The sequence below is a fragment of the Ambystoma mexicanum genome, chromosome 6q (genome assembly GCF_040938575.1).
Source record: "Ambystoma mexicanum isolate Mex_15411 chromosome 6q, UKY_AmexF1_1, whole genome shotgun sequence".
NCBI lineage: Eukaryota > Metazoa > Chordata > Amphibia > Caudata > Ambystomatidae > Ambystoma > Ambystoma mexicanum.
This window is the reverse complement of record NC_090937.1, coordinates 54610538-54634005: the sequence shown is the minus strand read 5'-3', so window position 1 is coordinate 54634005 and position 23468 is coordinate 54610538. Positions and strand designations below refer to the sequence as shown.

Below are 23468 nucleotides of genomic sequence, written 5' to 3'. Positions count from 1 at the left end.
ACAGATGACTGGTTGGACGATTTCTTTCTTGCTGCAGCCAAGACCACAGAGTCCGGCGATGGTTTGCGACCTCAGACACTTGGGTGCAGACTCTGGCATCCGATACCTCTGCTCTAGCCGGTCTCTTAGACGGGGCCGAGGAGGGGTTCTTCAGGAGCGCCAGCCCCTCATCCCAGACATCATCCAGGAGTGGCATCGACAGAATGGTCTTCCTCTTCACCTCCCGGCGTTGGTACAAAAAGCCTTCCTTTTTCTTCTCTTCCGGGGTGTGCTGAAAAAGATCAACGCACGGACGATCATGGAGTTGAAGGATCCCACTTAATCCAGCGGAGATGCCCTTGGTGGCAGAGAGAGACCACAGGGTCAGTCGTAGCTGTGTCAGTCACCATCTCCCTGGGAGAGGGTGGGGGGGAAAAGGCAGTGACGGCTGGAGCAAACGCATAGGGTGCCTCTTTCTTCGATGAGGTGGCCAGTGTCGAAGGGGTCCCCGCCGGAGTCGCTGGCGGCATCCTCTTCAAAATCTGACACCAGTGTGTGGAGGGGTCAAGAGATTATCCTGACACATCCCTGGGTTTACCAGGGGGCAGGACCGCTGGGCCCAGCACCTGTGTCGTCCTCCCGTGCCCAGTCATCGCCGCCTCCGGCGGACTCCTAGACTTTCTCGTCATCACCCATCTCCTCCGGGATGGTGTAGATGACAACTTCCTCCTCATCGGATAATGAAATATCCATGCCCTGAAGCTCTTCCACTCTCCCGAAGCAAATGGACTATGAGCGCGCCCTGGCCGTCGCGGGACCCACTTGCGCGGCAACCCCAGCGGAAATGGACTTGGGGCTTGGCCTTGTCTTGGGCCCCCACGGATGAGTCATGCCCCTGAGGACCAACAGGGGTAGAGGCCTTGAGCCACTTGGACAGTCGGATGTTCCAGTCCTTCATCACACGCTTGGAGAAGCCACAGCAAATCTCACAATCTTCCACCTTGCGCAACGGGTGCAAAAATACAGGCACTGGGAATGCTGGTCCATAAAAGCATTCTGCAAACCGCAGCTGGTGCAGAGCTTGAAGAGAGAAGCCCAGTCCTCCTCCTCCTCCGACATTATCCGGCATGGTGTAAGCCTGATGGACCTCTGGAAGCTTCCAAGACGAAACATTCGCTTTAAGCCCTTGAGGGCCGAGGAACGAAGCCAAAAAAACAGGTCCCCATTGATAGGATGGATAAGCGATAGCGCACACAAACTCGATTGAACAAAAACAGTTTTCCTACTGCAAAAGCACAGAAAAAGACAAAGCTTGAAGAGCAAAACACAAGGACTCCCAACACTTGAACATGCAGTAAAAATCTGAAAATGGCTGCCGGAGGAGGGGCTTAGGGAGAGGGCAGTCACTGGCTGGGGGCAGTATGACCCAGAGCTCAATGATTGGTTTATAGGAGAAAGACGGTTTATAGGAGAAAGACAGTTTATAAACTAAAGTGAAACTATTTTTTTCTTTTACCGAGGATTCCCAGCCTGACAGGGAATATTCATGAGCATGTGAATCCATGCCAGACCCCATGCTGGAGAATGGAATAGATTGACTCACTGGCTTTTTCTCTTCAGGGTCAGGCACTGTCTCCCGAGTGCATCTTAAAATGTCTGTCATAATATAAATCCTCATCCTGATCATTGAAATAAATATCACCAGAAGTATCTGTTTCGGTAATTGTTAGGCTCACCTGGTATCCACGGGGGAGCCACACGATAATGGATGGAGGTCTAAGCGCTATCCCGGACCCCTCTCTGCTTGGTTATGTGCGAGACGTTGGGTAGTGCCTTAGGTTTTTGTGCATTGAACTCTCCGTCCTGCATCTGTGCAGGGGCACGTGGTTGGTCTGGGCGTTCCGTGGACCTAGTTGCTTCACTGGTCCGTGTGCCATTATGTCTGGTCCAGACCGGTTGTGACTCCTACTCCGCTTGCTGTCTTCCAGGTGAGTTATGTCTATTCAGTCTTTATTCTGTTTTCTTTCCATCGGTTTTTTGTCTTCTTGGCGTCTTGCTCCACTACGCTGTTCCCTAACAATGTTGTTTTCACAGGGATGGTTGCTATCTCAGAGTTGCCACGCCGATGATGAAGACCACGGTGAGTTATTGATGCGTGGAGCGCTGTGCTGTTTATTGGTGTTAATTGCTAACCTGTGTTCTCGTCCCTTCTTTGTACAGGTTGCAGTGATGTTCCGGAGTGACTGGGGCAGGATAAAAGGAATGGGTGAGGGACAGAAGACGACCGTTCAGGGAGCAGAGTTCTTTGCCCCCATCCTCATTTCTGTAAAGAATAAACTTGTTATCTTTGCAAGATAGACTCTTGGCTTTACTTCCCTAGAGGGGTTCAATTTACTCTGGTGTGAACGTAATTAAGGGACAACCTTATAATCAGCGATACTCTAATTGGGGCAACACTTGCATATAATAATATATCCATAGTATGCTAGGTGCTCCGCATGACGTGACCAACCTGCATGGCCAAAAAATGAATAAAAAATAATCTGTGGGGACCTAGACGCGTGAAGCATCATGGGTACAATACATGTCACAGTAGGGAGTGTGTTACAGACAGGCCCATGTCGACGTCCTTATTTGAACATTGAAAACGAGATGCAATACTCGATTACCATATGTCGGACTGTATGCATAGTAAATGATTCTAAGCAAATTCAAAAGCATCAGAAGTTTTGATTATGCATGCTCTTACATTTTGAAAAATGTTATTGAAAGGAGCTCACACTGTTTAATACATCTCTCACAGGTGTAGTTGAAGAAACAGCAAACATGTACAAACAGCTCTTCACAGGCAACAGTGGGAAGGTTACATGATAAACACTCACCAGGCTTACCACAAGTCTGCTAGAACAGCCCAGACATTCCCCTCGCCTAATCCAAACCCAAATACCCTCCCCAGCATGATTGCACCCCTCATGCTCGGAGGGATGAAGTTCACTAAAGGTCTGGAACTACCAACGGAAATGTCCAAGAACAGTAGGTGACAGTCAATTTATAAACTGATCAAAGGGCTTGGCGAAGCAAGCAGTGTGTTACTGGGGCTGCAAGAACAATACAAACATTAGGAATTAGTAATACAAGCCCTCCTTCCTTTACCCTGGGTTTTATTGCCGCACATGCCTCGTAGGGTATTTCTTGTGGGCAGTACCACTAACGGTTGAGTTGAGCAGGATCCTCTTCTGACAAAACTGCAGCATGAAGCTTTCAGAGAAAAAGGCACAAAGAAAGAAGGCAGAGAATGGGGATAGGTTGGGAGAAGACCCTGAATCAGAAGGAAGACTTCCTGTGTCCAAGGGCAGTTAACAGGACACAGAAGAGGAGGGTACCTCATTACAAAGAGTCATGTCAAATCCTCGATTGCCTAGCCAGACTTCACTATCTGAGCTGAATTGTCAAAATATTCCTCAATCATTCATAGTTCCCATAATCGAGATTACCTTTGTGAAACTGCCTCCATTTTTGGTTAGCCTAAGCCCTCCATTTTGTTCACAATCAGACTCAATTTTGTGTCTATTTTCTCTCCTTAAAACTAAATATGTTTGCAGCACGATTGCTGTGGTGCCTGCAAAATACCTGACTCAGTGTTTGTTCAGCCTTGGACATGGAACAGCCAGGTTATAGTGAGCTAGGAGATAATATATGCCTTCCTCGTCTGCCTCTGCCAATTGTGTGGGTCCCAATATGTATGTGCCAATGGTTAACAACGCAGGAGACTGTGCATATCAGGAGAATGGTATCCTGAACTGCAGAGGCACAGATGCACAGTGACCTTTGGTGGGACAAACAGATTAGGTGGGTGAGAACGTGTCTTGGTGCTGGGAACAAATACTGATGAGTAAGGAACAAGTTACTTACCTGTAACTGTTGTTCTCCAGCATGGGTCTGGCATGGATTCACATGCTCATGAATATTCCCCGTCGTCAGGCTGGGAATCCTCGGTAAAGAAAAAACCAGTATCAGTTTCGTTTCTGATCTGTCCTTCGTAGTAATAACCAATCACTGGTCTCTGCGTCATACTGACCACAGCCAATGACTGCCCTCTACCTAAGCACCGCCTCTGGCAGCCATCTTCAGATTTGGAAGCACGTGAAGTGGCAGTATGACCAAGTGAAGAGCCGCAGAGGGGTAGGCGGGAGGGTTCGCATGTGAATCCATGCCAGACCCATGCTGGAGAACAACAGTTACAGGTAAGTAACTTGTTCCTTCTCCAGCATGGGGTCTGGCATGGATTCACATGCTCATGAATAAAGAATACATAGCAGTACACACATGCACAACCACGGGAGGTGGCAAAGGCTCAACATTAAGCATCACATCAACTCAACATTAAGCATCTTACCTCCTCACCAGGCTCACCTCAGGCGAACAGGTTGCGCAGCACTGCTTGGCCGACCCTGGACTCCTCCCTGGAATCCCGGTCGACGCAGTAGAATTTCGTGAAGGTGTGCGTCGACCTCCACGTAGCAGCCCTGCATATGTCCAGCAGGGGCACACCAGATAGGAACGCCGTGGTAGCTGCGATCGCTCTGGTGGAATGGGCTCTCGGACGGCCAGGCAGCGGTCGGTTTGCCAACCGGTGACAGTACATGATACAGCCGGAGAGCCATCTGGAGATGGAAGCCTTCGAGAGAGCCTTCCCCTGATTGACAGGTCCAAAGTTCACAAAGAGTTGTGACGTCTTCCGAAAACCTTTCGTGCGGTCCACGTAGAACTTCAGCGCTCTAGCTACATCCAGCGAGTGCAAAGTCCTCTCAGCCGGCGACGAAGGCGACGGGAAGAACACAGGTAACACCAAGGGTTCGTTGAGATGAAAGTCCGACGGTACCTTGGGCATGAAGGAGGGGTGCGTCCTGAGAACTACCCTCGTGTCGTGGAAAGTCAAGTACGGGGCCTTGCAGGAAAGGGCCTGGATCTCTCCCACTCGTCGTGCGGAGGTGATGGCCACGAGAAAAGCTGTTTTCCACGATAGAAACTTCAACGGGGCCGAGTGCAGAGGCTCGAACGGAGGTCCCATGAGTTTGGTCAGCACCACGTTGAGCTCCCACGCCGGGGCCGGAGCCTTCACCGGCGGGAACGATCTGAACAGTCCCTTCATGAACTCTTTCACCAGACGATGAGACCACAAGGACGTCCGGCCCGTGGTTCTGGTGTATCGGGAGATCGCAGCAAGATGAATCTTGATGGACGCGTGTGCCAGACCAGCTTTGGCCAGCGTCAGCAGGTACGGCAGCACTTGGGGAGCCGTAATCCGTAGAGGGTTAATCTTCTGTGCGTGGCACCAGACAGAAAACCTCTTCCATTTGTGTCCGTAGCATTTAAGAGTCGAGGACGCCCTGGCCTTTGCAAGAACCTCTCTGCAATCGGCCGGTATGTCGTATCCTCCAAACTCTAGCGCTGCAGGAGCCAGGCCTGCAAGTTCAGCGACTTCGGGTCGTGGTGGAGGATGGCGCCTCCTTCCCTGGAGAGTAGATCCGCGTCCGCCGGCAGCTTGATTGGCGGGGACGCCGACAAGTCCAGAAGGTCCGGGAACCATATCTGCCTCGGCCACGCAGGTGCGACGAGGATCATCCTGCACCGTGACCTCTTGAGCTGGTTGACGAGCCGGATTAGCAGAGGTAAGGGAGGGAACGCGTAGAGGAACAGGCCCTCCCAGGGGAACGAGAAAGCATCGCCCATGCTCCTCGTCTGGGGAAACCTGCTGGCGAACCTCCGGCACTTGGTGTTCGTCGCCGTCGCGAACAGGTCGATCTGGGGTGTGCCCCACCGTCGGAAGAGGCGATCCACCAGATCCTGCCGTAGTTCCCACTCGTGGCACGAGCGCAGCTCCCTGCTGAGTGAGTCGGCGATGGTGTTTTTTATCCCTGCCAGATGAAACGGCACCAGAAGAATCCCTTGGGCGACGGCCCAATGCCACAGGTCCTGCGCCTCCTTGGACAGCGCTGGGGACCTGGTTCCGCCCTGTTTCCTGATGTAAAACATGGTGGTGGTGTTGTCGGTGAAGATCCTCACCACCTTGCCCTTGAGGGACGGAAGGAAGGACCTGAGGGCCCAAAACACTGCACGGAGCTCCAGGACGTTGATATGCAGGGACTTCTCCGTCGGGAGCCAGAGTCCCCTTGCGTGCAGATTTTCGGTGTGCGCTCCCCACCCTTCTAGGGAGGCATCCGTGGTCACAGTCACCTGGTGGGCTGGGGTCTGGAAGTCCATGCCCGCCGTCAGATGCGCGCGGGTGCCCCACCACCGTATCGCTCGTCGGAAACTCTCGTCGAGCTTGATCCTTTCCTCGAAGCTGCCCGTCGTCTGGATCCAGCGCGCATCCAGGAACTCTTGCAACGGGCGCATCCGGAGCCTGCACATGGGAATGAGGTAGATGCAGGAAGACATCATCCCGAGGAGGGACTTGATGGACCTCACCTTGGCCGCGTCGGCCACCAACATCCGTTGCACCTTGCCCAGGATGGTCCTGGTCCTCTCCTCCGACGGGGAGGCCAGAAGGGACACTGTGTCGAGCCTCGCTCCCAGAAACAGTGCGACTTGCGCGGGCACCAGGTGGGATTTGGCGTAGTTCACGGAGAATCCCAGGTCCGTGAGGAGTTGGACGGTCCTTGCCGTGTGGACCACGGCGAGCTCCCTCGTCTTGGCGCGGATGAGCCAGTCGTCCAGGTAGGGGTAGACGTGAATCCCCACCGGTGCGAGGCACTTGGTGAAAACCCTGGGTGCCGACCGCAGTCCAAAGGGAAGGGCTTTGAACTGGTAATGACGCCCTTGGACCACGAATCTGAGGAATTTTCGGTGCCCCTTTAGGATGGGAATGTGGAAGTAGGCATCCTCCAAATCCAACGACGATAGGAAGTCTCCTTCCTCCAGCTGACCCAGGACGTGCTGGAGGGTGACCATCCGGAACTTCTGCGCCTTGATGAACTTGTTCAGGCGTCGCAGGTCCAGGATGGGGCGCCATCCTCCCGTCTTCTTCTTCACGAGGAAGTAACGCGAGTAGACTCCGGAGCCCCGAAGCCTCTTTGGGACGAGTTCGATGGCGCCCTTTCTGAGCATCGCCTTTACCTCCAGGAGAAGTTGAGGGACGTGAAGTTCTTTCCTGGCCACGGGGGGGACGCGCGGGCACCTTCTTTGAAACTTGAGCGCGTGTCCCCGGGCCAGGGCGTCCAGCACCCAACGGTCGGTGGAGATGGACTCCCACACGCTGACGAAGCCCGCCAGCCGGCCTCCCACCGGGGTGCTTCGGTGGGGGCCCGACCCCACGGCCGGTTCAATCCTGCTTGGACGCGGCCTTGCCGCCTTGGCCTCCTTGGCGACGACGGCGGGGTCCGCCAGACTTGCCTCGTCCTCTGTAGGCCTCTTGCGACGACGAGCGGGCCGCTTGACGGTAGGAAGCGAAACCGCCGCCGGAACCTTTGGAGGCGCCCTTGCCTCCGCCGCTCCGAAAGGGCGTCCGCCGTTGCTGCAGTACTCCAAGGGCCCGGGCCGTCTCAGTATCCGCCTTGATGGCCTGAAGGGAATCGTCCACTGTCTTCCCAAACAGGTTGTTCCCGTCGAAGGGCATGTCCAGGACCCTGGTCTGGACGTCCTGCCGAAAGTCCGTAGCCTTGAGCCATCCGCGACGTCGAAGGCAAACGCCGTTGCCCATCTGGCGGAACCCAGTGTCGGCGATGTCCGTCGCCACGGTGATGGCGTGGTCCGAGGCCACCTCACCTTCCTGCAGGATCTCAAGGGCCTCCGCCCTCTTGTCGTCCGGCAGAAAATCCAGCAGGGGAGCTATCTTGTACCAGAGTTCCCTGTCGTAGCGGGCCACGATAGCCAAGGCGTTGGCCGCTTTAATCGTCGTCGCCGCCGACGAGATGACTCTGCGTCCCATGGCATCCAATTTCTTTCCCTCGCCGTCCGGCGGGGAAGTCGACGTGGAGGCCGCACCCCCCCCGCTTTCTTCCTGGCTGCCGCGGAGACGACGGAGTCCGGGGTAGGCTGCGCCCGGAGGCATAGGGGGGCCGAGTCCGGGACCCGGTACTTTTTCTCGTACCGGTCTCTTTTCGCTGGCGTCGTGGAAGGGTTCTTGAGGAGGGAAAGGCCCTCATCCCAAATGTCGTCCAACAGAGGCACTGCGAGGACCGTCTTCCTCTTGGTCTCGCGCCGTTGGTAAAGGAAGCCTTCCTTTTTCTTCTCCTCAGGGCAGAGTTGGAAAAGCTCGGATGCCCTGGCGATCATTGAGTGGAACGATCCAATCTCGTCGGGCGGAGAAGCCCTGGTGGGAGGCGACGACGGAAAATCCTCGTCGTATGCCTCGTCGTCCGTACCCGTCGCTGCCGTGTCAGTCCCCGTATCATCCCCTCGGGTGGACGGGGAGGAGGGCTGGACGGGGCGCGACGGTTGAAAAGGAGGCGGTGGATGAATCCTTCTTTTCTTGGTAGGGGGAACACCAGAAGGTCCCGGTTCTGGATCCCCCGACGGGAGAGGTTCCTCCGTCGGTAACGGTAGTCTCGTCCTTATCTCGGAGCATAAGGACTGTATAGCCAACAAAATGGCCGCTGAGTTGTCTTGCGGCGCTGGCAGAGGGGAATCCGACGGGCGAGCAGGGGCCCCGTCGGTATCCTCGACGATGTCGTCGTCGTCACCTGCGTCGGGGCCCATTCCGACGGGCTGGTCTTGTTCCACGCCTAGGCCGTGGCTTAAGACCTCGATCAGTTCCTCTTCTGAGGTTGAGGCCGAATCTACGACGACGCCCTGCCCCCCCTTCTTCCCCACGGAGGGTTTCACGGGGGTCCTATCGATGGGCACGAAAGAAGACTCCCTCCGAGGAGGCAGGGAGATTCTGGGCCCCGAGGCCGCCACCACTGGTGCAGCCTCCACAGGCTGGGACAGGGCCGCCGCGACCGTTTCGATAGAGGGCTTGGTCGAATGGATCAAGGCCTTCACCACCTTAGGTGCGCTCACCGCCTTATCCTTGAGGGAGGGGGCACTGCCACGCTCCTCCTCTGCCTTAGAGCTCGACCGGGGTCTCTCCAGGAGCTTCGCCGGGTGCTCGGCCTTCCTCTTACCCGACCCAGAGCGTTGGCTCGTGGTTGATGGTGCCGGGGAGGGTGCGCCCTGCCTGGCGCCCGTAGAGCCCGACCGTTCGGCGCTCCCGGTGCCAGCGGACTCGCGGTGCTTGGCCTTATGTTGGGCCCCCGTCGCTGGGGCGCCCTCAAAGGTCTTAGAAGACCGCTCAGATTTCTTCTTCTTCTCGCCAGACGGGCTCTTACCCTCCAGCCAGCTGGCGAGACGTTGATGGCGGTCCTTCATGGTCCGTTCCGACATGTTGCCGCAAAACGCACAGTCCTTCTCCACGTGCGTCTTGTCCCCATGAAGGCAGTAAAGGCAGAAAGAGTGTTCGTCCTCCTTGAAGACGTTCTGCAGCTGGCATCCAGGGCAGGCCCTGAACAGCTTTCCGGGCGTCGAGCTTCCCTTCTCCTGGGCCATCTCCGAGACCGGGCCTGAGAAGCTTCTGGAGTCCTCCGAAGCGTAGCTCGACGAAATCTTCACCCTTGAGGGGCACAGATGAATCCGACAGGGGTCCCCGTTGATCGGATGTAGGATCGGTGGAGCTTGAGGCTCTTTTGACCGAAAGAATCGAAGTTTTTGTGAAAAAGCGCGAAAAAATAGCACTAACGCTCGAGAGCAATAGCACGAGGATCCCAACACATGAACGTGCGGTAAAAATCTGAAGATGGCTGCCAGAGGCGGTGCTTAGGTAGAGGGCAGTCATTGGCTGTGGTCAGTATGACGCAGAGACCAGTGATTGGTTATTACTACGAAGGACAGATCAGAAACGAAACTGATACTGGTTTTTTCTTTACCGAGGATTCCCAGCCTGACGACGGGGAATATTCATGAGCATGTGAATCCATGCCAGACCCCATGCTGGAGAATGTATGTTTATACACGTCTTTGCAGCAAATTCTATACGTTGCAGGAAACCATAAACTGTCAGGGAAAGGACAACTACAGTAGATATAAATGTATAAAAACCGAAGCAATCTGGTTACAAATGGCTCAATTCTCGATGACTGAACTTAGTTGTAGATGAACCAGAGACCGCTTAACACGAATAAACTTAATATTTCAGCCGTTACGGTTGATCTTATCTGGTTTTCAGTTTTTGGTTTACACCTTCTGCTTTGAATATAATGTTAGATTCAGCAAGTAAAGCAACACGTTTCAGGGAATCTTTCTTGCTCTCTTCCTCACTTGGATATAATTCCATCCCTGATTATCTTCAGATGATCCTTGCTCAGCCTCAAAATACAATGATTTTGCCCCTTTCGTTCTTCAGGTCGTCCAGCTCTCCCTCGAAAAGGGCCGTTGCCCTGATTTTCTTCAAACCGGTCATGTGCTCCCATTGCATTTTGAAAACAACCCTTACAATTTAGATGTTAATGTTAAAGGACATTTGTACCGCGCACTATCACCACCGGAGTGGTCCCATGGCGCACTGGTGGCTCTGAAAGATGAAGGAAGGGTGGGTTAGTGGGAGAAAGCAGGAAAAGTGCAAGAGAGCAGTGATGTGCTGTTGGCGGTCTCAGCCCGGTGGGTCCGTTGGCTGGGCCTAGGGTGCTTGCGGCCGGTAGTCGTCGTGTACTGTTGTAGAAGTCTGTTTTTTTAATTATTTTGTGTTGTTGCAATCTAGTGAAGTGTGTGCAGTTTGTTGTGCTGTAGGTTTGTGGTTGTTTGAGAGTTGTGTGCAGAGGAGGGAAATTGTTAGTGGAATTGGTTACTTGGCATCTCTATCCTGAATTGAGGCGCTGGGCTTGTGTAGTCTCTCCTGATGCGCCACTGATCTGGGCCCATCTTGCATTCAATGTCCCTTTTACATCTGTCCCCCACCTCAAACAGCCCCCTCTCACCACCTCACCTGTTCTCCCTTCCTACTTTTGGGCCGGAGCATCTTCCAATATCCACCACTCAGCTAGTGTGGTGATTGTCAGGGTCCCGACGATTCAAATGACACTTGGTACCTGGTGGCGTCTAAGGGGAGAAGGGGGGTAAGGGAGGGTGAGGTTGAAGTTGGGATTGTCTGGGGTAGTTGACTCCGTCTCCATGTGTTTCAATCTATCTGGTAACCCAAAAACTAGGCCACTCCCTTGTGGCGTCGGTCTGCCCATGGGAAAATGTAACAGTCTGGGGCAGAAGTATACTAGGTCACAGAAGGGGGTGGGGGGGCTGTTACATAGAAAGGTTGGTCACTAGGTCACATCATTCAAACCAAGTCTCCTAGTGCAACCCAATCGAATTGAATTCATATCCCCTCATATGAAGAACACAATGTCAGCCATTGAGGTGTAGAAACTATGTCATATCTTATTTTTGAACACAATGAAATACAAAAAGTCAAACAATGTAAAAATCAAACAAAGCAAATCAACCCGAACTCATGGGGGTACTTGGACATATACAAAAGCATATAAGTACAAATATATACATTGAACAAAAAGAAACATTTTTGTGATTCAAGAAAATAATAAAGTCATTCATAAGAAAAAGAAAAAAGAAGACATAATCATACATGTTGCTTGAAAAGAGTAAGCATCTAGTGTCATCCGACCCGGTACTGCAGAAGCTTCCCTGTTGGTTCTGGGGCTGTCGGTATCCTTTCCAGTAAAGTCATCCTTTTTCTCTTTTTCGGTTTTCAGTCCGAGTCTGTGGTCTTGAAGAGCCAGGTTTTTAGTAATTTTCTGAATTTGTGGTGATCTTCTGTGTTTCTCATCTCTTTTGGGATGTTGTTCCAGGTTTTTGCGGCTAAGTGGTAGAAGGAGGTGCCTGCAAGTTTTTTCTTAAGGTATGGTTTTAGTTCCAGGTGGATTTTGTTGCTGGATAGGAGGGGCCTTTTTGGTTTGTAGACTGATTTTCTTCTGTAGGGATTCTGCTCCTTGTCCTCCGATTGCCCTGTGCGTTATGCACATGGTTTTGAAGGTGATGCAATGTTTTACTGGGAGCCAGAGTAGTGTTTTTAGGGCAGGAGTGATGTGGTCTCTTCTGGATAGTTTGAAGAGTAGTCTGGCTGCCGCATTTTGGATTCGTTGTAGTTTCTTCAGGAGGTATTCTGGTATAACGAGGTAGAGGCTGTTTGCATAGTCGATTCTTGACATGAGGGCTACGATAGTGAGTGTTTTGTGCTTAAAGGAGAGGAAAGGTAAGATTCTGCTTGCCGTGTGGACGAGGAAGAAACATTTCTTCACTGTAGCATTCATTTGTGGTTCTAAGGTTAAGGTCTTGTCCATCAGAACTCCCAGATTCTTTACTACCTTAGATGGTGCTGGTGTGGTTCCCATTTCCGTTGGCCATGGGATGGCGGTTTCATTCCCTTGGTCTTTGGATACGTTGTTGGCATTCATCCAGTTGAAGACTTCTTTCAGTCAATCAGAGTTGAGTGATCCGCTTCGTTGTCTGATTTTGTAGATGATTGAAGTGTCATCGGCGTAGTTGTAGCAATTAATGTTGTATTTTTTGAAGATTCTGATGACCGAGTCTGGTAGATGTTGAAATATAGTGGCGATAGTGAGGATCCTTGTGGTACTCCACAGTCGTTAACTCGTGGAGTGAATTTGAAGGGTTTAATACATACAGTTTCTGTTCTGTCTGGTAGGAATGATTTTCCAGAGTAATTATATTTTCCAATATTTGTCCAGAAACTTCTTTGCATTTTATCAGCAAATTTTATAGACCAAGTGGTCACTGACCAACTAACTGACAGGATACAAAGTCAATTTATTCGGTGCTTTTAATTCAGGTTTTCCACTGGTTGTGGCACTGAAGCAGCCACTGTGCACATTGTAGATGAAGTGTTCAAGTATGGGGCCTCGTGCCTGCAGGCGCTTCTCGATTGGTCTGCGGTTTTTGACAAGTTTGACCACAAGGTACTCGTTAAGGCAATATCACAGCCAATGGGGGTCATAGGATTAATTTGATTTGCTGTGCTCTTTGACTCACCATTAGATCGTTTCCAAGGATCACATGCTCTGATCCCTTTCCATTTGTGTGTTGAGTGCCTCATTGGTCAATCCGGTAGTCCATTCTGTTTAATGTGTATATGTAACCACAAGGAAATCTGGTAGCGAAGTGTGTATGCATCAATATGCAGACAGTTCACAGCTGTAATTAAAATGTAATCTAAATAGGATATGAAACACCTCTGAAAACAAACAGGACATAGGTTAGATGGCTTCTCACAATTTGGAATGTAATTCTTCAATTCTTCTCCCAAATCACCTTTTATGTAATGGTTTACTGAAACAAATATTCGAAGGGCTTTGTTGGAATGTGAACTTTCTGAAAAATCTGTCATTTTAGACTTGTTTTTCATCAATGCCACAAACTCAATTATGATCACTTTTTTTCTCTAGCAGCTAAAGCATTTTCTTACTGGAGCACATTTTTGTTCATTAGTGCAATTATTATCCCGCATTGACTTCGGAAATTCCCTTTAAGCAGGTCTGACCCCATCCTCCCTGGAGCCATTAAGTGATTTTCAATGCTGATGCTCGCTTAGCATATGGCGCCATGAAATGTTATCCCATCACCCCAATTTTAAATTCTTTGTCTTCCAATTGAGTTCAGAATTCATTTTAAGTTAATTTGCATTCTATATAAAGCTATTCCATTTCCAGACGCCTTCATAATGGACTGATAAAACTACACATTTCAGAAGGCCCCCATTGTTTTCTTAGTCGTGACTCTAAGCCTTGAAGTTCCTAGATTCAAAAGTTCAACTTCACTGAAAAGAACTCTGGTGCTGCTGTGAAGTGTTTGGATGCTCTTGCAGCAGAGTTATGATAGATTCCAGAATACTCGAAGTTTCGTAAATAATTAAAGTATTGGTACTGGAATGCTGCATTTAATTTCCTGATGTGAAGGTTTTGTATGCACCGTTTGAGTCGTGCTCTTACCTATGCTTCGTTTAAATAGTGCCATATGCTAATATTGCACAGCTGACTTGTTCACACTAGTTTAAAAAAAAAACCTTGTGCATTGTACCTCAAGTGCATCAACCACACATAATTGCCACTATACCTGGTCTGGCAGGGATGGGGAAGAAGACTTGAGGCAGGCCAATTATGCTAGTGGCATTTCACCTGTAAGAGCTGTAGGCGAAGGTCTTAAAAAGGCTGGTCTTGTATGCCAGGGGCAGCCACCAGTGTCGGGGCTGACCAGAGGCAGAAAGATGGGAAGCGATGAGCGATTTATATCGGAAGCCAGGCAGAGACGAGTGGCCTGGAAACCGTGACTGCATATACCAGGAGCAGCTGACAGTGTGAGGGCAGGTAGAAGACAGGAGCAGATCGGTCATGGAACAAAGGAGCCGCATGGAAACTCCAGGCTGCAGGAAAGTACAGGTTACAAGGAGAAGGAGTTTGCTGCCACAGGTCCCAAGTAGCCTCTCGACAGCATGCTCCAACCCCACACCCACCCCAGTGCTAGTCACTCATGTGCTTGCGGGCAATTAGTCCAAAATCAATTCCGGTTGCCATAATCTAGTATTGGGACCAGAGGCTACAAGCTGCCATTTGGTAATACTGTGCATATCATTTGTATTCTCTACTTTGTCAAACGATTATCCGAATTCTGCTGTGTTTCTACTTCAATCCTTAAAGATACTCAGCCTATCTAGGAGAAGGCGGCTTGCCACCTTGGTTATGTTTTAGTGTATTGACAACACCACATCCCGGTTTAAAGCCTCATAATGACAAGTCATTAAAAATTGATTTAACAGGTTCTACCAAGATACAGTAACTGTAGTAATGGGCATTATACATCTTTTCAGACTGGCTAGCACACCCAAGTTTAATAGGAACATTCTTATCTTGCAGAATAATGCTTAGTCAAATTTAATCAGCTACCACATTTAAGCAGCCAAAGTACAAGATAATCTGGCTTTTGATTTTTAGCTAGGAATATGTAGAGATCGAAACTTTTAAAGCAAAATGTGTTGCTAGTCCTCTAAATTGACCAATGAATTAAACAGTTTTGGCACTAGACTAGTGCGCAGTTTCAATATAAAAAATGAAAAGATTGTATTATACCTCCCCTAAAACATTGCCCCATCATAGAAAGTAATTAAACCTCCAAGGGGTATTTGAAGAAGTTTGTATATGCCTCCCTAAATGGCATTTTCTTAGACCAACTGCTATTTTACGCACGTCAAAGTATTCAAAAAATGAACAAATTACTTACCGCTCAGTAATATTTTGATAAATGAGAAATCTCCGGGAGAATCAATGACATCTAACTCCCAGCACAGGTACTCTTCATAAACATTTCCACCCACCAGGCTCTGAATGTGCTCTGCTCCAAGCAAAAAAGCGCTCCGCTCCGGACAGGACATCAGAGTGAGAAGCTATTGAGGCGCCATGGCCTTCTTTCCACACTTGTTCCCTAGGATGCGGACAATGAGGGGCTGCAGAACCAAAAGGTACACTAGCTATCCGACAAGAAGGGCAGGATGGGAGGGCGATGAGGAATCTGTGGAAGGAACATTAATCAGAAATAGCATTACCAAGGGGTAAGTAAATTTGATCTTCTAATAGATTCCCTTCCTCCCACCGATTTCCCCATCTATGATTGACTCCCAAACCAGCATGTGTTGGAGGGAGGAGAGCAAGGACACCACCCACACCAGAAAGCTCTGGAAGACCGCAATAGCAAAGAGCATCCTGCACTGATGGGGGAATCTAAGCAGTAATGCTTGTTTAGCGTGTGCAACAAGGCACACATAGCAACGTGGCAAAGGTCCAGAACAGAGGTGGCACCCAGCACTCTGGTCAAATGAGCACCAAGATCCTCCGGGTCATCCATATTAAACAGATTGGGGCATTCCGAGATGCAGAGGGTGATCCACATTGACTGGATCAGATTCTTCACAGCCCTGCCAGCATAACCAACAAAAGGCCGATCATTTTTCATGCAGTCTCTCGTCCGAGACAGACACGCAGTAGAGGAGTGCCCGCACTGGGTCCAGTTGATGGAATTGGTTCTCTGCCTTGAAAGGACACAAAGGCAATAATCTTCAGGGGCACAACGCAGAAGGAAAAGGTGCCACTGTCCTTAGAACTGACTAGTGGAGCCATCGACCAAGTTGAAAACTACAATTATTTAGGCCTGAAGGTAACTGCAAATTGTAACAAGCAGTTGGCCAGGGCTGGGGTCACCTTGAAGAGATATAGTGGAGTATTGGTGAAATTCACAAATAAATGTGGAATGAAGCAGGGCAGGTTTCTCTCCAGGCTTATAAAGCACAAGCTAGGCAGGTGGGCACATATCGAGCAGAGCTATGGGGTGCCAGTCTGTCCATTATAGAAAATATACATTTGAAAAACATACTTTGTATACCTAGTAGCACTTCAAACCTCCCAGTGTTTTAGACCGGCATGCACCATACAGAATCCTATTGTAGGGTTAGGCCACTGTATTCTTGTGCAAGGATTTGGATCCATCCCCATTTGGGCAGCTATAGGGAGGAGTTAAGCAATTTGCCGTCACAACCAGGAGGGAAATCATTGCCCTGGCTCATTCATGTCAAACGTGAATTGTACAAACTAGAGCTAAATGAGTTCTGGATTAATCAGAGAATCTCGAACAGTGGTTGCAAGGCAGCCTTTAGAGAAGCATACATAATCAAAGTTGAGCAAGACCTTATACGCTTCTGTAAGCCAATCCCCTACGATGCTCCGATACTGGGGCTTAAAGTGCTCTACGGAGTATGAACTGTATCTTGATTATGTAAGCCCCAAGTTCTCAAGAGTCCTGTATATGAAACTGCGATTTGGTACCCTCCCCCTCTTGAAGGCCTCTGCAATAAATGGAACCAGAGGGATGTGGCTACCTGCTGTTCTGTAAAGATACAATAGAGGCAGATATTAATTTTGTTCAAATTTGTCCTTTTATCTGTCCGAGCAGAAACTGTTCGAGAGCCCTTTCGAGAGAAAGATTGGACAAGACTACGGCCGAACCTTTGTTACGCTGCTGTCTTTCTACTGAATTCTTAGCAGTATACTGCACTTCCAAGTACCTCCAACGGGCATGGCGTAAGAGGGATTTAGTTTTGGCCCCATGATTATTTTTTGCTTGAGATTGAACGTTGATTTGTCCTACCATATATTACCCAAATGCTGCGGTTCACGATTTCAGCCTGTGATGAATATTTATCTTTAGTGACAGATTTGATAGTACTTCTCCATGTTGCTAGTCATTTTGATATATGTGTATTTTATGATTATCTGATTTTATGTATTGTACTTGTGTTTTATATTCGTGCTCGATTGATGATTGTGTAATGCTTTTGATATATTTTATCAAAATAAAGCTGAATGAAAATTTGATTTTACAGGGGTTTTGCTCCTGGTGCCACTGAGGGTTTAGCACCAAAACAGTCGACGCCAAACGGCACATCCGGGAGTTTAGCCTGAACATCTGAGGCAAAACCCAGCACCTCATCCAAGTGTAACCCCCCCAAACCTGTACACTACAACACATGGCACAAAGTCAGCGAAGTCAAGTCCCGACAGAAGAAGTTAACTTGACACCACTTTGCCATCACGGACCAGAGCATCAAAGCCTACCTCAGGTCTCCTGCAGGAAGGTGCTCTGTAACACCGAACACAGCAGACCAAAGAGAATTTAGTCAATGCCCAGCAGGCGTTAATGGACCTTAGGCCCAAACTGCAAGAGCCAAAAAAAAAAACCCTTCCACCAGGCATCCAGCCTCTAACTGGGTCAGGAGGTAAGAATGGAATATGGGGATGTCTTCAGGCTCGCTGTGGTAGCCTGGACCAGAAAGCTCTAAGGGGAGGCATGCAAGGAAAGAAAATCCAGGTCAGAAGGTGGCACCCTATGCTTCTTTGCCAAGTCCCGGCTCACAGTTGACACTGAAGCTGGCTTAGTCCATAATGCTCAATTGTATGTACTTATTAAACTCAATCAAGGTTACTACATTGAAATAGGGTAGCAACAGGCTTACCTGCACTAGTAATCTCCCAACGTGATGATTAAGCCTCAATTGTGGGTACAAACTCCTCTTAAGGCGATACCTGCAATTATATTTAAATATTCAGCCTTCTATGTTTCTCAATCAGGAGTGCATTCTAGCTGTACTAGTTTCCATATGGATACAAAGATCAAATATAATTGCAGGTATCGCCTTAAGAGAAGTTTGTACCCACAATTGAAGGCTTAATCATCACGTTAGGAGATTACTAGTGCATGTAAGCCTGTTGCTACCTTATTTCAATGTAGCAACCTTGATTGAGTTTAATAAGTACATACAATTGAGCATTACTTAATGTAACAACCAGACCTGGAATAGATGTCCTTAGGAATTCTTACATTTATGGCAGACTTTTTTCTGAAAACCCATACGATACATCAGATGCGATTCGGAGTGTTCCAAGGGACATCAGATTATATCACACCATGCAAACATGGTAAGATTTTTTTTTGTCTAAATAGGGTACCACACGGTGATCGCTACATATAGATAAGTGCAGCTTTGGTGGTGATTCTTGGAATTTAATTTAAATTATACAAGAATAGCAATATAAATTTGTTTTAAATTTACAGGTTTAGGTCCGCTTGTATAAGCGCCTTGATGGCTATTCACAGGACGAAAGACTACTTATAGCCACCTACATTACTGAAGTCAAACCATATATCTTGATTTGGCTACATCTAACCCATATTTCAGGGAATTATGGGCATTTACTTTCTATCTAAACTATTGAAGGGACATATTTGGTTGAGTGGTTTTAATATAAGCACCCCTTTTTTACAATTGAGACTTAGTCTTTCTTACCCGTTTTAGGAATGACATCACAATACAAACCAAGTTGGCACTAGAGTCCTAAACAAAGAAAAGTGAAAGGCAGAAACAGGTGACCATTGATGAATAACTGTCCAGTTATAACAGATGGATATTACGTTTTGTTAACATTACTAATATGACACTATTTGTTTTCTATTTGATATTTCATGTAGATATGCGGACATAAGAAACTTTGGTAGACACCTTCTGAAGAAGGAGACACTTTCCCCGAAACACCTAAAGGACATTGCACTTTAAAAACTTTTGGAACATCACATATCACAGAAAAAGTTGGACTATGAAAATGTGCGAAGTGCAAATGTCTACCTGTTTTCTATAAATTGAATTCTGAGGGATTGGTTCAATTCGACTATGAAGAAATAGTCACAATTTGAATTACTAATCATGCAAAGAAAAATGTGTCTGGTGTTGAATTATTTTGTTATAAGTGCATATAACTGTTGTTGAATTGTTTCTTTTTACTTAAAAATCCTGCTCTGGGATGACATAATTTACTGGTGACTAGATCAAGTTATAAAGTTTTAATACGTGAAATCACATGAGTATTTGGTTGTTATTGCAACATTAGGGTGTGAAGGGGACGGGAGTGTTCCACAAGTTTGTGGACACCTGCTGTTTTCACATAGTTTGATCCAACCCAGTGTCAGGGTTGATATTCTCCCCCGCACCCTACTAATTATATTAAAACATTTACTATATTAACAAATAGGTGTGCTCTAGGCCAATTCGTTTTTAGCATAAGTCTCCTACACCACATGTTACACTGATTATGTGGCACACTGTATAAATTGGAGTTTAGTGAGCTTGGATACCAACAGTGCAAATTCCAAATATACAGGTAACATGAACAATTCAATAATTTACCTTTAAATGGACAATTAGTTTATGCATTTAAGGTGGTGTGATTAAATTCAGTATGTGTTATTTAAATTCAGAGTGTTATTTAAAATAATAATTTAAGGGTTAAATTGTGGTTTTACTCTGCAACTGCAACACTTACCTCATTAATGATCGGTGTAAGAGGCCTAAAATCAGAAAATGGATAGTCTTCATCAAAATCGCAGTCTGTAAAGTCCACTGACCCAAACACGTAAGGACTGCCGCTGCCATCAGGACCGCCAAATTGGATATTCTTTTGGGACTAGTTGAAGAAATGTGTAAAGAGGGTAAAAAGAGGGGCAGCAGAAAAGCAATACAATATAGGGCAACCAGCAAAGAGATATGAACAATTGTCAGAAATGGCCATGTCGAACCAATATTGACAATGCATTCTGGGTTACACTAGTTAATACATTATGCAATACATTTTGTAGAATGCGAAAACTGTTCCGAAATGGTAAGCTTACCAGCTCGGTGTGTTTTTAATGGCTTAATCAGGAATCAATTTGGATACTCGCAGTTTCGTAATTTTTGTGGATATCAGTTGCAAAAAGTAACAAATACCATGTACTGTTGATTGAAAGGTGCGCAGTTTCCCAATATACCCCCTTCCAGTCTCAGAACAAATTATCAGACTCAAATGCTGCAGATATGGAGCTCATTGATGGGAACTCAAGAGAAAAGAAGCCATCAAACTTCGCCGTAAGGAGAACAAAGTAGCATTCAGTCAAAGAAAATCTATTCCATAAACATTGCCTTGTCCAAAAAAACTGATTCAGAACATTGTCTTTCAAATTCAATTACTACCCTAGACATTGATGCTAGTGGGTTGGTGGAGGGAATTTTCGGTTGGTTAGAGCGTGGCAAGGCGTACATTGAAATTTTCCATTTGGCAACTTTAATTTATGCACCAGACACCTTGAAATCAAACCAGGCAATCATGGGAGACCAGTGTAGGGATTTTCTCATACACGTGCTTATGGAAACCAGACCATCTCCCACAATGTATATTTGCTGTAATTTGATTACCTGGAGATCAGAACATATTTTACAACATTAACAGGATTTGGACTAGATATTCACAAAGTGTGCCCTGTCCGAGCTTGCAATACTGAGCATAACAGGTTTTATCCGCTGAAGTAGAAAGACTGACTTTACCATGGTTTAAAAATTGTCTAAGGAACATGAAAGATTAGAGCTTTTTCAGTGATGAAAGGCACAATTTGAGCCATTAACTACTCCGAGGTCCTATAGTCCACTTCATGGATATGTGTAAAGTCTGATCAGAAGAGCAGATAGCCTGATTAGTTTAATAGGCACCAGGATGACCAGCTTGGCAACTGGATGCAAAAACGTTGCCTGCTGTTGTGAAAACATGTACATTCTCTGTGGTAACAGAAAGGCTAGGAGACTGGAAGAAAGTCAGAGTAGTAGATATTTTGGCTATGTGGGGTAACTACTAGGCATATTAACTATCACATGCTCTCGATTTTTGTCAAACCTTCTAAATAAGGGTCAAGGGTGATGAAGCATGCAAGCAAATACCCCCAACAAACTATAGATAAAGGAACTCCTAGCAAAGGAGGACCTACGGTCATCAGACACAGGACAACTAAATCTTTTTGCAATGCTGAGTGTCAAAGGTTGGTGCGTAGAACACCCAATCAAATGAAGTTGCAGTCAAACTGGTTTTGCAGCTGCAATTTGCATACTGGTGAGGGAGGTCTTTGCTCAAGGAGTCTGATCCGTTATTCTTCATATGTTTCAAGTGTGGCTGAAATGCATAGGTCATGGAGCAATGTGGTCTTCCAGCGCCGGAGCATATAAAAGGAGGGAATGCCACTTTGCTGGTTAACATGGAACAATGCTGTATTGTCAAAGTAAACAAAAAACTTGACCTCAAGAGATTAAGAAATTTCCTCATGACCATGTGGATCACCTTGAGCAAGTATGTTAATGTGATCAGACATGTCCAGATGGGATCAAAGTTTGAGGGCCTGATGAGGATTCATGATTGCGACCACGTTAAATCAGTTTAACACGTTAAGAGATTTCTGGTGGGACATAATGAATTCTGTCCATCAAGTGGAATTCCAGAATCTAACAGTGAATGCCCATGAACATCTCATTGAAGATGGGTACCGTGAGGGTAAGGGGGGCAGGGGAAGAAGGGTTTATAGAGCTTTAGTGATCCCAGCTCACAGAGTTGAAACCATTCTCAAGTTCAATTAGGGTAAATCTCATACTATCCTTTCCAGAACCATGCCAATGAAGTAGAGTCCCTGTGTGGAGTGCTCAACATTGACTCAGATGTACCCAGATAAACAAGTCCAAAAGAGGCTGCAGAGAGGCAATGGCTCCACAAATGAAGCCCAGATCAAGCAGTCATCTAGGTATCAGTAAATGTGGATTAACGGAGGACTGTCCTGCCACCACCGACATCCCTATGGTCAAGAACCAAACATTACAAAGCCCAATTGAAAGAACTCCGAACTGCAATAGCTTCTCCAAACTGGGAACCACAAGCAGCATCTGTGTTTTGGCCAGATAGTCATCTTTCAGATCAATGGTGCAGCAGCATCAGAGGTCAGGGGTAGATGGCTGTACTATCTCCACCTTAAAATGCTGTTTGTGATGTCTAGTTTCAATCGTTCTCCACTATTGTATTCCTGCATCACCAAAAGGTGAGGAGGCTCTGTTTTGATCAGGACCTTGAACAGAGTAACTCTTGCCTTGCTTCCTCCAGTCAGTTGGACAAACTGGGCATTCGTGATTGACCTAGGGAAGCTACAAAGATAGAGGGATGTGTATACTGATCCTTGGACTGACCCGTAGCAAATAATGACTTGACTGGAAGCCTAAACATCATACCCAAGGAGTAAGCAGTTCGATGCATCAAAAGGCGTCCCTGAAGTCTACAGGGAGTATGAAGGTTCTGCCTTGAAACTGGCTCCCGCCTCATTTGGCTTACAGGTGTTAAACGCCTGGTATTAAATAAACTCCACCAGGAAAACCGGTTTACTAGATTATCCTGTCACAAACCGTGGGGAGGGCATTCAAGAACAAATTACTTCCCTCCAAGTGAAGTTGAGAAATCCATGCTACTCACAGATGCCTCATTTGATAATCCCATCTGCAGTGCAGCTGTTTTGCAAAATTGTTTTGAGGTACAGTGCGTCTCCACGTCTGTTCCAGCAGATGCTTTTACGCATCTGACATGACGTTGGTGCCAGTGTGCATCAAGGAGCTGCGCTATGTGAGATCAGTCATACATGACTGGATATCCAGGCAGTAATGTTAGGGCTGGCAAATGTCCAGAACAGCAACCCCTCTGCAGAGCAGAGTTGACAGCCATTCCTCTTGTAGAATGAACCCAGAGACCCTAAGGCACATCTTTCCAAACGAGATCATAGCATTCCGAAATTCAGAGAAAGATCCACCTCGACAGGGTCGGTTTGGTCACAGCACTGCCAGCACAGGCACTACCAGCATAGCCTATAAAAAGTTGTTAATGTTTCCGTATGTCCCTCTTCCGAGAGGCTTGGTATTTGAGGGCCAGCACATGGTCCAACCAATTGAATGGTTCCTATCCCTTAGAAGGATGGGGCAGAAGGGGAACAAAAAAAGAGGAAGATGGATCTTTTTAGAGAGATTAAACTCAGACCTCACTCAATGCAAACATTTTGGAGAA

At 47.6% G+C, this 23468-nt stretch overlaps 1 protein-coding gene across 3 annotated transcripts in view; it reads right to left on the bottom strand.

The window, feature by feature from the left end:
* The window catches only part of MELK (maternal embryonic leucine zipper kinase), a 711420-nt gene that overhangs the window by 168183 nt on the left and 519769 nt on the right, over window positions 1-23468 (bottom strand). For all 3 annotated transcript variants that reach the window (XM_069630471.1, XM_069630473.1, XM_069630472.1), the window contains exon 13: window positions 19899-20039. In XM_069630471.1, coding sequence (XP_069486572.1) covers window positions 19899-20039 — 141 coding nt within the window. The remainder of the gene's footprint in view (window positions 1-19898; window positions 20040-23468) is intronic.